Source organism: Rhinopithecus bieti, unplaced genomic scaffold (assembly GCF_001698545.2).
Source record: "Rhinopithecus bieti isolate Rb0 unplaced genomic scaffold, ASM169854v2 scaffold_44965, whole genome shotgun sequence".
Classification (NCBI taxonomy): domain Eukaryota; kingdom Metazoa; phylum Chordata; class Mammalia; order Primates; family Cercopithecidae; genus Rhinopithecus; species Rhinopithecus bieti.
The window spans coordinates 158,234-171,433 of NW_016818013.1; the positions used below are offsets into that span (position 1 = coordinate 158,234).

General features: G+C 41.7%; 1 protein-coding gene across 1 annotated transcript in view; it reads left to right on the forward strand.

Annotated features, from left to right (window-relative positions):
• Positions 1-13,200, forward strand: part of LANCL2 (LanC like glutathione S-transferase 2) — a 71,633-nt gene that overhangs the window by 43,792 nt on the left and 14,641 nt on the right. The window contains exon 6 of the mRNA XM_017856537.1: positions 6,142-6,324. Coding sequence (XP_017712026.1) covers positions 6,142-6,324 — 183 coding nt within the window. The remainder of the gene's footprint in view (positions 1-6,141; positions 6,325-13,200) is intronic.

The window sequence follows — 13,200 nt, forward strand, 5'->3', positions numbered from 1 at the left end:
AAAAAAAAAAAAAAAAAAAATTAACTATCATACTGTATTCTGTATTTTCCCAGAAAAAATGTTTTAACAGTGGTTCAGGAATTTTGTGTGTGTATGTGTGAGACAGGGTCTCAGATTGCAGTGGCACCATCTCGGCTCACTGCAAAGTGCATCTCCCAGGTTTAAGCAATTCTCCTGCCTCAGTCCCCCAAGTAACTGGGATTACAGGTGTCCTCCATCACGCCCGGCCGCAACTTTTTTTTTAATGCTAATTCCCTTAGGGGAACATAGTAATGTAAGAACCATGCCAGTGTCGTTCGTGTGTTTAGGCCGATTTTGCTGTATATTAGGGACTTCCTTGGGAGGAATATAAATCATAAAATTTTCCCTTGATCTGTTTTTAAAGTGAAGATCGTGGAACACTATATAGTAAGTACTTGACTTAGAGATTGAGCCAGGTTTTCTTTCAAGATTCTTAGGCAGTGGTGTGGTGGAGCCTGCAGGGGAGCTGCCTGCATCTCTTCCCTGATGCATGATTCGTGGCTGTTGTCAGTGCAGAATGACGGTTCAGAAATGTGGAAAGGAGGGCTTTGTTTCTCATACTGGGTTGCAGCCTGCAGGGTGGCCATTCTGGTGGCTAATCGTAGCCTTGGGCTAGAAGCCAGAAACATATTCTGAGGGAGTGGAAAGGGAGCAGGAACGTATGCCAAGCCAGGTGGCCGAATGTATGTATTCAGTGAGCTGCAGGAGGAGTGGAGTATTTGCTAGAGAAATGTGTGCCTGCACAGTTGGGCTTCATGCTCCTTGAGACCCATGTTCAGAAAATGGTGGCATGAGCGGGATCTGAGGGTAGTGTTTTCGGCCCTCTGAGTCAAAAGGTGAAGCAGAGGAATAAAACCCCTCCCTGCGTGTCCTCCATAGGCTGGCCAGAGCCTCCCTGGCGCCTTCTTAGGGGCAAGTGCTGGCTGCTTGGGTTGTTGAAGCCGCAGAAGATGGGGGAGCAGTCAGGTGGTTGTCACTGCCAGTGCAGTCTGCTGAAAGGGCTGGTTTCCTATTAGTCCTTAGGGCAGAAAGTCTCATGCGGTCAGCATGGGAGGGGCAGAGCAGGGTGAGCCCCACCTCTTAGCCTGTCATGACTGGTAGATTAGTTTCAAGGTTGCCTCAGGCTTCCTCGGCCAAGAAAGGGTCTGCTCAGTGAGTTGGGGGCTTAGAATTTGGTTATTATTTCTCATTGTCTGGTAGTTTAGTCATGTAAAAGTAGTAGTTTCAACTGGAGAGTGTCGTTGGAAGGCTATCAGAACAATATATGCAAAACTCTTAAAATATCGCTTAAAAGAACTCCACTTTCATGATAGAATAAAAACAGTTCTCTTGAAAATCGTCTCCAAACAGCCAGAAAAACAACAAAAGAGAAACCAAAGTTATTTGATGAAGCTAGGGGACATCTGGAGCTCCAGCTGCAAACCTGTGAACTGAAGCAGGTGAAAGAATGACAGCTGACCTGCTGGGATGAAAGATGATGTCAGTGCCCGAGGGGGAGGGTGCCCACAAGAAGCAAGTCAGTTTGTTCCACAGAACCCCAGAACTCAGGAGCAGAAAGCACCATGTCCCCAGTAGGCAGTGCCACACATGGGCTTAGGTGGCGCTCTGGCACAGGAGGCTTCTTTGAGCATGTGCAGTGGTTGGACCTCTGTGAGAACCTACACCCGGCACAGGGAGGGAACTGCCTATCCTTCAACTCGTGCTGGAGACAACAGGAGCTAGGTCTGGAAAAACTGATGAGGCTCTTTTCGATTCGGGAAAGCCAGATGTAGAAGAGAGCTGGAGTGAAGCACAGAACTAAAAATAGGGGGAGAGAATGAGTGTCCATGGTCCAGGGTGAGACTGCCTCTCTGTCACCTCCAGCCTCAGGCACCGTCACCTCTCCTTCACCTCAAGGGGCAGCACCACCTCCACCCCACTTGGGACTTGAAGTCACTTCTGGAGAAACAAGTAGCTCAGATAAAAGTTTCATAAGTACAGGTATTTGAAAGCCCCCATTAAAACGTTAGTCTGCCATCCGTGATGGTTAATTTTATGTGTCAACTTGGCTGATCCCTGGTGCCCAGACATGTGGTCAGACATTATTCTGGATGTTTCTTTGAGGGCGTTTTTGAATGAGATTTACATTTAAGTTGGTGGATTTGAGTGAAGCCAGCTGCCCCATAGGATGTGAGTGGGCCTTGTCCAGACAGTTGAAGGTCTGACTAGAACAAAATGCTGGACCCCCAGGCAAGAGAGGATTCTCCAGCACTTTGCTTTCAGACTCCAGCTGCAGCTCCTTCCTGAGTCTCCAACTTGCTGGCCACCCCAGGCAGTTTGTGGACTCATGAAGCCTCTGCAGCTAGTTCCTTGGAGTGAATCTGTTTCTCTACTTTTATTCATCCTGTTGGTCTACTTCTTTGGAGACCCTGGCAATCCCCCATCCAGCCACTCCACAGTGATTCCCACCATTCTGCAGCCCCTCCTATGCACTGAGGGCAGCCAGGAGCTGTGCCTTATGCATGAGCACAGACCAGTAGCTGATGAGCAGACACGGCAGAAAAGCCCCAACTTGAAAGGTGGAGACCTGAACAAGTAGAAATAAAAACAAAGAGAAAGCAGGAAGTGGAAGAAAGCTTTGAAGAAATAATAATTCATAATTAATATCCTCAGGGAAATAAGAGATGCTGTTGCATCCAAGAAACAGGAAACATTTGATGGAAAAAGAGAGCTCTTGCAAATAAAAAGTATAATAGCTGAATTTTTAATAAATTCATGAAAATGTTTTGGAATCAAAGTCAAATATCTTAGAAAGCGGGCAGAAATAGACAATGGGAGAGGAAAATGTAAGAAAGTAAGAGGATTAATCCAGGAGGTTCAGCATGTGACTAATGGGAGACCTAGTGAGGGAGAACACACAATAGGAGGGAGGAAAATAACACAAGAATATGCTCCAGAAATGAGGGACATAGGCTGGGTGCTGTGGTCGTGCCTATAATCCCCGCACTTTGGGAGGCCAAGATGGGCAGATCACTGAGGTCAGGAGTTTGAGACCAGCCTGGCCAATACAGTGAAACCCCATCTCTACTAAAAACATATAAAAAATTAGCTGGGCGTGGTAGTGGGCACCCATAATCCCAGCTACTTGGGAGGCTGAGGCAGGAGAATTGCTCAAACCCAGGAGGCACAGGTTGCAGTGAGCCGAGATCACGTCACTGCACTCCAGCCTGGGCAACAGTGCGAGACCCCGTCTCCAAAAAAAAAAAAAGAAAGAAAGAAATGAGGGACATAGTTGCATATTGGAAAGACCTACCAGGTTCCTACACAATGAATGGAGACAGACAAATCCACATCATGCCCGTCATTGTGAAAGCTTAAGATAAAGGAATAAAGAGACAGTGCTTAAAACATTAGACAAGAAATAGCCACGTGTAGCAGCGTGCACCTGTAGTCCCAGCTACTTGGGAGGCTGAGGCAGGAGAATTGCTTGAACCCGGGAGGCAGAGGTTGCAGTGAGCCAAGATCATGCCACTGCACTCCAGCCTGGGTGACAGTGAGACTCCTTCTCAAAAAAAGAAAAAAGAAAAAAAAATTTTAGAGAGAAAAAGGTTATGTACAAAGTCCAAAAATGGCATTGGACTTTGCAACAGTTTCACTGAAGCTAAAAGATAAATGGAAATGACTTCCAAGTTTTGAGTAAAAATGATTTCCAACATTGCATTCTGCCCAGAAAGTTACCAATTAAATGTGGAGTAGAGCAAAGACTGTTTAAAACATCCCGTTCCCCTGTACTCCGTCTCAGGAAGCTACTGGAATGTGGTGTCTACCACAACAAGGGAGTGCTCTAAGAAAGAGGATCAGATCCAGAGAAGAGGGGCTACCCAAACAAGAGAGGGAGCAGAATCCCCAGGAAGTTGACAGGTGCAAGTCCCAGGACAGCAGTGGCACAGAAGACCTGGAAAGCAGCCGATAATGGAGAGTTGCCTCCAGGGAAAACAAAGTCATAGTAGATTTGACCATGTGGAAAATCTTACCGAGAGACTTTTTACGGAGCTGTTGGTGGGTATAAAAGAGCTTAGGTACTGGTTTAAAGAAAACTAAGCAAATAAAATGTTAGAAAGTTACTCCAAGAAAAACTAAAAGGTGTAAAAGAATATCTAATTCAGTATATTTACTGTTTCAGGAGCAAATAATATTTGCATAGTATAGTCTGTAAAGAACACAGGATTATGGATGGTGAGCAGAGTGAAATTCTCCTGGGAAGATTAGAGGAAGGAAAGTGTCCCTCATCTGCCACAAGGGGAAGCGTAGAATCAGTGACTCAGGGCACAGCCGTGCATGGATTGTTTAGAAATACCGTGGTAATATGAATAAGCAGCTAACAACCACCACAACAAAAAGGAACTCAGTTGTGTCCTAGGAAGGACATGCTCTGTTGGTCTTTGAATTAAGCTCCTCAACATTTTTTGACTTTTTAAAGTGGTTCTGTATTTATTACCTGTAAGAAAGTAATTTTAAAAGTACCATGTAGCCTTTTGGAAATAAACTTCATGACCTATAGTTTTAAAAGCTAATACATTCTCTAAGTGTGTATCAGGAAAACACCTAAAGATTTTCTACTAAATATAGTTTTATTTCAATGAAATTTAGAAGTATTGATATTCCTTAAATTATCTTTCCTTTATTTTTAATAAAATTAACTTTTTGTTGAAGAAATGAGGTTTTTTATTCTGTAGGAGAAGATGTCATGTTGTAAACTTTGGTGGAATGATGAGAATTTAAAGCAATGCAGTATTTTATTTCAGTTTTGAGAGTACTTTACATCACCCCTGACATTTGCCACCAAAGCCAAATGAAAAATCAGTGGCCAGAGACAGGTTCTCTATCTCAGACTTCACCAATATGTAGATTTATGTGGTACTAATATGTCACTTTAAAGATATTGTGTGGTGTTAATATGTCACCCTAAGACGTTCTGTAGTGCTAATATGTCACCCTAAGACGTTTGTGTGGTGCTAACCCGTCACTCTAAAGATGTCATGTGTTGCTAATGTGTCACCCTAAAGAGATTGTGTGGCATTAACATGTCACTCTAAGGATGTCATGTGGTGCTAACATGTCACCCTAAAGACGTGAGGTGTTAACATGTCACCCTAAGATTTTGTGTGTACGCTGTCATTCTAAGGATGTCATGTGACATGTCACCCTGAGACGTTGTGTAATATTAGCATGTCAGTCTGAAGGCATTGTGTGGCATTAACGTGTCACCCTAAAGTCATTTTGTGGCATTAACATGTCACCTTAAAGACATTGTGTGGCACTAACATGTCACCCTAAGATGCTGTGTGGGCTGGCATGCCACCCTAAGACGCTCACTTAGCTCAGCCTTGCCATCTGACTCTTCTCACCAGGTTTTTCCATGGGAATCTGTACAGTAACTTGAGACTATTTGAATGTTTTAAGTCCTTTTAAAAAAACAATGCCTCAAAATTTGCAAATATTTTCCAAATACGTTTTTAGTCTTTGTCCCTGTAGTAAAACTTAAACACAAACTCAATAATGAATTCTAGTAGGTAACATTTAATGAGTACCTTCAGTTAGTAAAGCCAGTATCGCCACAAATTGTTGGATGAAGGAGTGAGGCATGCATTTTTTTCTCCTTTTTTCCTTACAAACACCTTAGGAGTTGAGTACTATGATTATTCTATTTTAGAGATAAAGAGAATGAGGTTAAATAATTTGGCTGAGTAACAAAGCCAGTATATAGATTTGGGAGAAGAGGGGTACCTGGCCTTTCTAGAAGGGGTGAGCCCCGTGGAAGGATATCAAGTATTCATATTTTAACAAAGCAAAGCAACAAAACAAAACCTACCTACTCCTAGGTTCACTTGCCATTTAATCATTTCCTTTACTACTCATCCACCACAGAGGAGACAAAATACATTATAACACTGAGATTTCAAAAAGTTGAAACAAGTTCTGCCTAAGTCTTAAATAACCAGATAGTTGAATTAATTCTAATTTTATGTGCTCTTTTGCTCTTTTGTTTTCACATGTAATGATGTTTTATTTTGTTAGGCTGTGATACAATGTAAAAGAAATAACTGCCAGAAAAAAATTGTTTATTTTGTTTGTTTAAAGCCAGCAGCAAAAGTGGACCAAGAAACTTTGACAGAAATGGTGAAACCCAGTATTGATTACGTGCGCCACAAAAAATTCCGATCTGGGAATTACCCATCATCGTTAAGCAATGAAACAGACCGGCTGGTGCACTGGTGCCACGGTGCCCCGGGGGTCATCCACATGCTTATGCAGGCGTACAAGGTCAGTGCTTCCACTGTCACGGCCATCCCCTGTGTGGGGAGCCAGGTTTCCCTGTCAGGTTTTTGGTCTTGCTTTGGTAAGGCCATTTGACTGTACACTAAAAACCTTTTAGAATGAATGTTTTTACAAAATAAAGTCTTTGTATTTTACCACTCATCACCACTGCCTTTAGTGCTGCAAGTCTGTGTGTGTGTATGTGATTGTGTGTGTTAACAGGGTTTATATTCATGTGTAAAAGAAAACGTAGATGACAGCAGTGATGAGATGATTTTTGTTCTAATGAGTATGGGTATCCAGTAAAGTAGTGGATAGGATTATAACCAAAGTGCTTTTTTGTTCATTTTCACATCATTTTATTTTCTTGAATAAGCCTTTATTGCTGGATTATTAATAATAATAATGATTGTACAAGAGCTTTTGAGTTTAAAATTGTTATATTATTCTCAAGACATAGGTGGTACTCAAATTTGTATACATCTGGGGTACTATAGGAAAATAGGCTGAACCTTCACTGATTAATTCTAGTAGGCTTTAAATATGTTTGGGCATGATATTAAGAACGCTATTGATTTCTTCCTGGATTAAGATTTATCATATAAGTTGAAAACCAGTAATGCTTCTTTTGTAATTTTATTTTTATTTAATACATCTGTATTTGTAATAATTGATGTTGGAGATTGTTGCTCATACATCAGAGTATACAACTGTAACACAATGATTGCTCTGTTCAACACAGTATTTTGACCAGTTCTCTTTGTTTAGGATAGATAGATGGAATTAATGGAGCAGAACTCATATCTCTCCCTGGAAATAATAAGAATTGATACCTGAGTCATTTTTATTTTTTCTTTATGGCCACCATAATAAATTACTCAGAAAATTATGGAGAATTATCTCTCATGATTTAGGCTAATTTGTCAGAAATTTTAGTCCTCCTATAACAACACCAAAAATATTCAAATCATATCTAAAATATGATCATTCAAGAAAACAACTCAGAAAGTTATGACGTTTGGTCAGAGTGAAACATGATGAAATGTATTTTTTGAAAATAACATGTATCTTCCTAACAGTACCCTCACTTTTACATTAAAACATAGTTCTGTTCAAATCACTGCCTCCCTTTTTTAGAGTTTTGGAGAAGTTATAACTTCAGTGTCATAGAGAGACGTCTGTAATATAAATGTCCAACAATAACGTGTGAGCACAATATTGACTGTACAGACGGGGGCCCTCTGATACTTAAAACAGATGTATAACTGCTAAAACGTGGAAGCTCCTTTTTGTCAAACTCCTTTTCCCTTCATGTGAAAGAGGCTCAGCCGACACAGCTGGTTGTTCTTGGTGGCTGATCTCTGCTGCCAGGTGTACTTTTCCAGTCTGTTTCAGCAGAGCCCTGTGGAGAGCAAGCAGGTGCCAGGAACCAGGCTATCCTGTGGGGACCCTTCCTCCTGGGCCGTTTCATTTTCATGAGTTCTGCTGACAGTGGCCACCATCTGTTTTCACCACTGCTGGCCACTTGGGAGCAAGCCAGCATGGCTCTGCCACTGACAGGCTGCAGGTGGCTGCGGCCAGCTCCTCCTGGCAGGGCTTCTGCACAGAATACCATTCAAACACCTTGCCTTGCCCTGTTGGTTCCAAAACAAATTTCTCTCCTCCAGAAAGCATAGAGCCAAAGATGTCAAGATCCCATACTTAGTCTTTAAAACATAATTGTGTCCTCTACATTAAGATTCTTGAACATGAGGAACAAGGAGGAATATCGGAATCTTCTGGGGTAGGAAGGCATCAGTGGTAATTTGAAAAAGCATATATATTTTATATTTCAAAATGGCTAGAAGAGAAGATTTGAAATGTTCCCAGCATAAATAAATGATAAATACTCAAGCTAATGGACATCCTGAATACCCTGACTTGATCATTACACATTATGTGCATGTATATCACATGCACCCATAAATATGTACAATTATTATATATCAACGAAAAATTTAAAACGGAAAAAGCATATGTAATATGGTCTTACAATTGGGGTAAAATACATCCTCTTCATAGTATAAACTACAGAAAATAAGTGTAGACTGAAGGTCTCTGTCAGCAGGGAAACAGACCATGTGCTGCGGAGTCCGCACATCTGTTTGCATCCCTGAGTGGAGGGTGGGGTTTGTGTTTGACCAAGGCAGGGCGGGTGCGGTGGGGGAGGCAAAGCTAGGGAAGCACAGCTCCACACTGTTTTCTCTCAAGTTACAGTTAAATTGAGAGGGACTCCATTTATTAAAGCCGTCTCTTAAAATTAGGTAGGAAATGTTCAAGTTTTTTGTAATAACAAGTGCTAACATTTTCTTCTCCTGGCATATGAAGTCCTGAGTTGTTCAGGTGTGCTGATGAAGGTGTAAAGCGTTCAAGTACTTGAAAAAATATTATTAATTATCCTTTACAAAGAAAACAGTAAGTTCAGTCCAGACTCACAGAATTTATTTTCCCTCCCTGTAGATGCTCATCGTGTTAGTATTTAGTAGGGTATACTCTTCTGTGTAGGAACATGTATTACTTGTTAATTTAAAGTTATATGGTATTTTAGATGACCTTAAAATGTAAAGGTTTGGCCAGGCGCCGTGACTCACACCTGCCATCCCAGCACTTTGGGAGGCCAAGGCAGGAGGGTTGCTTGAGCCCAGGAGTTGGAGACCAGCCTGGCAACATGGCAAAACCATGTGTCTACTAAGAAAAAAAATACAAAACTTACCTGTGTGCGGTGGCACGTACCTGTAGTCCCAGGTACCTGGGAGACTGAGGTGGAAGGATGGCTTGAGCCTGGGAGGCGGAGGTTGCAGTGAGCTATGATCATGCCACTGCACTGTAGCCTGGGTGACACAGCAAGATCCTGCCTCAAAAAAAAAAAAAAAAAAAAAGAAAAGAAAGAAGGAAAAAGAAAAGGGCAAGATTTTAACAATATTCTACATTATATTAGGAATTGTATTAATTGTGAATGATCTTCTCGTCTTATTGTCGTATGCCCGCCTCTTCACGGGTAGGTCAATTTCACTGGTTGGAAGTAAGAGACAGTTAAACCCTCGTGTTGCCATTCATACAAGTCCCTATTTAAAGAACAAGTGATTATGCTACCTTTGCACGGTCAGGGTACCGCGGCCGTTAAACATGTGTCACTGTGCACATCCAGTTACAACTGGAAGCTATTTTGATGAGTAGTTACAGCCAGCTCTTGATTATCTGACAAAAAATCATGGGTAACGGTGGCAATTCTTCCTTCTGTTCACGTTTTGAGCCCTAGGGCATCAGCAATTTGTGTGGGTTTAGCCGCTGTAAACAAATACATTTGTTAAATGAGATTGTATTTGGAAAGGTAAATGTGATGTCCAAAAAAAGCATGTAACACCCCCACCAGAGTGACACCAGTGCAGTCCTTAGATGCTGAACTGAATTTGGCAGCAGCCACAGCATCACTGCTTATGCCCACACACCTACCCTGGGAAGCCCCAGATAGAACTGCATTGAGAGTGCCCCCTGGTGACCAACTATTGTATATATGTCAGAAAATGCTTTCATACAAATTCTGTTCTCGAAGCTTGTTTGCAAGTTGGTTATTTGAAACATGGAAAGTTTTTCAACAGGTATCAGAATTACTTGAAAATATTTTCCTGAACTAGACTTTTTTCCCCCTTACTCAAGATTCTGATACCTTCCTAATTTTAAGCATCACTTAAATAAACGTACCATAGTTTATCATTGTTTTTCTTTCTTTTTTTTTTTATTTGAGACACAGTCTCACTCTTTCCCCCAGGTTGGAGTGCAACCTTTGCCTTCTGGGTTGGCTCACTGCAACCTTTGCCTTCTGGGTTCAAGCGGTTCTTGTGCATCAGCCTCCCGAGTAGCTGGGATTAGAGGTACACGTCACCATGCCTGGCTAATTTTTTGTACTTTTAGTAGAGACAGGGTTTCACCATGTTGCCCAGGCTAGTCTTGAACTCCTGACCTTAGGTGATCTGCTTGCCTTGGCCTCCCAAACTTCTGGGATTACAGGTATGAGCCACTGCGTCCGGCCAGTTTATCATTGTTTTTCATTGGTTTCCAGGTTTTGGCTGTTAGGAACAAGCTGCTATGAACATTCTTGCACAGGTCTGTCTGGAGACACATGTCTTCATTTCTTCTGGGTTAATATCTAGGAGTAGAATCACTGGATCGGAGGGTAGGTGTATGTTTAGTTTTAGAAATTGCCAGACTTTTCCCACAAGTTCTGGTTGTTCTGCATCTGCCAGCACTTGGTGTTGAAAGTCTTTTTAATTTTAATTATTTTGGTAGGTTTTCATTGTGGTTTATTTGTATCTTCCTGATTGACCAGGGTTGATTAATTTTTGCATGTGCTCATGGGTCAATTGTGTATCTTCTTTTGTTGAGTGTCTCTTCATATCTTCTTCTTATTCTTATTATTATTTTTTGAGACAGGGCCTCGCACTGTCACCCAGGCTGGAGTGCAGTCGTGGATCTTGGCTCACTGCAGCCTCAACCTTTGGGGCTCAGGTGATCCTCCCACTTCAACCTCCCAAGTAGCTGGGACTACAGGCACGTGCCACCACACCTGGCTAAATCTTTTTATTTTTTGTAGGAGTCTTGCTTTGTTGCCCGGGCTGGTTTTGAACTCCTGGACTCAAGCAGTCTTCCTGCCTTGGCCTCCCAAAGTGCTGGAATTATAGGTGTGAGCCACTGTGCCTAGCCTGTCTCTTCATGTATTTTACCTACATTGTTTTATTTTATTTTTGTCTTTTTGCTATTTTTGTAAGAATTCTGTATATGTTCTGGTTAAAGTCCCCTCTGTCAGATATATATCTTACAAATAATTTCTCCCTGTCTGTAGTTTGCCTAATCATATTCTTTATGGTATCTTTTTTTTTTTGAGACGGAGTCTTGCTCTGCCACCCAGGCTGGAGTGCAGTGGCCGGATCTCAGCTCACTGCAAGCTCCGCCTCCTGGGTTTACGCCATTCTCCTGCCTCAGCCTCCCGAGTAGCTGGGACTACAGGCGCCCGCCTCGTCACCCGGCTAGTTTTTTGTATTTTAAGTAGAGACAGGGTTTCACCGTATTAGCCAGGATGGTCTCGATCTCCTGACCTCGTGATCCGCCTGTCTCGGCCTCCCAAAGTGCTGGGATTACAGGCTTGAGCCACTGCGCCCGGCCCTATGGTATCTTTTAATAGAGTTTTAAATTTTGATAAATTCTAATTTTCAGTGTTTTCTTTTATGATAATTACTTTCTGTGTTTTGTCTAAGGAACCTTACCTACCTTCAGGTTATATAGATAATACTGTCCTTTAATCTTTATTGTTTTAGATTTTACCTTTAGGCCTATGATCTATCTCAAATTAAGTTTTGGATATTACATGAGGTAACAAACGAGGTGGTTTTTTCTTTTAATCATAGGGATATCTGATTGTTCTGATACCTTTTGTGGAAAAGACATTTATTTTTCCCATTTGATTGATTTTGGTTCCTCTGTCAAAAATCAAATGACCTAATAAGCCTGGGTCTGTTTCTGGACTCTATTCAGTTACTTTGGCCTGTTTACCTACATGATATTACCATGTTATTTTTCTTATTCTGCATTTGTTGTAAGTTTTGAGATCAGGTAACTTAAGACCTCTAACTTTATTCTTTTTCAGAATCACTTTGAATGTTCCAGGTCCTTTGTATTTTCATATAAGTTTTAGAGTCCATTGGTCAGCTTCTAAAAATGGAGCCTATTGGAGCTGGGACTACAGTCATGCACCACCATGCCTGGCTAATTTTTGTATTTTTTGTAGAGATGGGATTTCATCAGAGTGCATTTTTTGTAGAGATGGGAGTTATGAGTCAGAGTGCATTGAATCATTGAATCTCTAGATCCATTTGGGTAGAACTAACTGACATCTATTTTTTTGAGATGGAGTCTTGCTCTGTCGCCCAGGCTGGAGCACAGTGGCGTAATCTGAGCTCACTGCAATCTCCACCTCCCAGGTTCAAGCAACTCTCCTGCCTCAGCTTCCTGAGTAGCTGGGATTACAAGTGCCCACCACCACACCCAGCTAGTTTTTGTATTTTTAGTAGAGACGGAGGTTTTACCATGTTGGCAAGGCAGGTCTTGAACTCCTGAACTCAAGTGATCTGCCCACCTTGGCCTCCCAAAGTGCTAGGATTACAGGCATGAGCCACTGTGCCTGGCTAGAACTGACATCTTAATAATGTTGAGTCCTTCTGCTCACAAATGTGGTATATCTCTCCATTTATATTTTCTTTAATTTCTGTTAGTAGTGCCTTATAGTTTTTGCTGCACAGGTCTTACACATCTTTTGTTAAATTTATTCCTAGATATGTAATTTATTTACATTTTCCAATTATTTATTGCCAGTATATAGAAATACAATTGTGGTTTTTTTGGAGACAGAGTCTCACTCTGTTATCCAGGCTGAAGTGCAGTGGTGTGATCACAGCTCACTGTAGCCTCTACCTCCCAGGCTCAAGATATCCTCCTGACTTAGCCAAGTAGCTGGGACTACAGGCATGCACCACCATGCCTGGCTAATTTTTGTATTTTTTGTAGAGATGGGATTTTGTCATATTGCCCAGGCTGGTCTCAAACTCCCAAGCTCAAGGGATCTGCCCACCTCAGTCTCCCAAAGTGCTGGGATTACAGGCTTGAGCCACTGTAACTGGCCACAGCTGCTTTTTGTATATTGACTTTATATTCTATGCTAGATTCATGTATCAGTTCTAGTAGCTTTTTTATAGCTTACTTGGGATTTTCTGTGTACACATATTGTATCTGTGAGTTTTCATTCTTTTCAATCTCTGTGCCTTTTATTTCCTTTACCTCTCTTATTACATT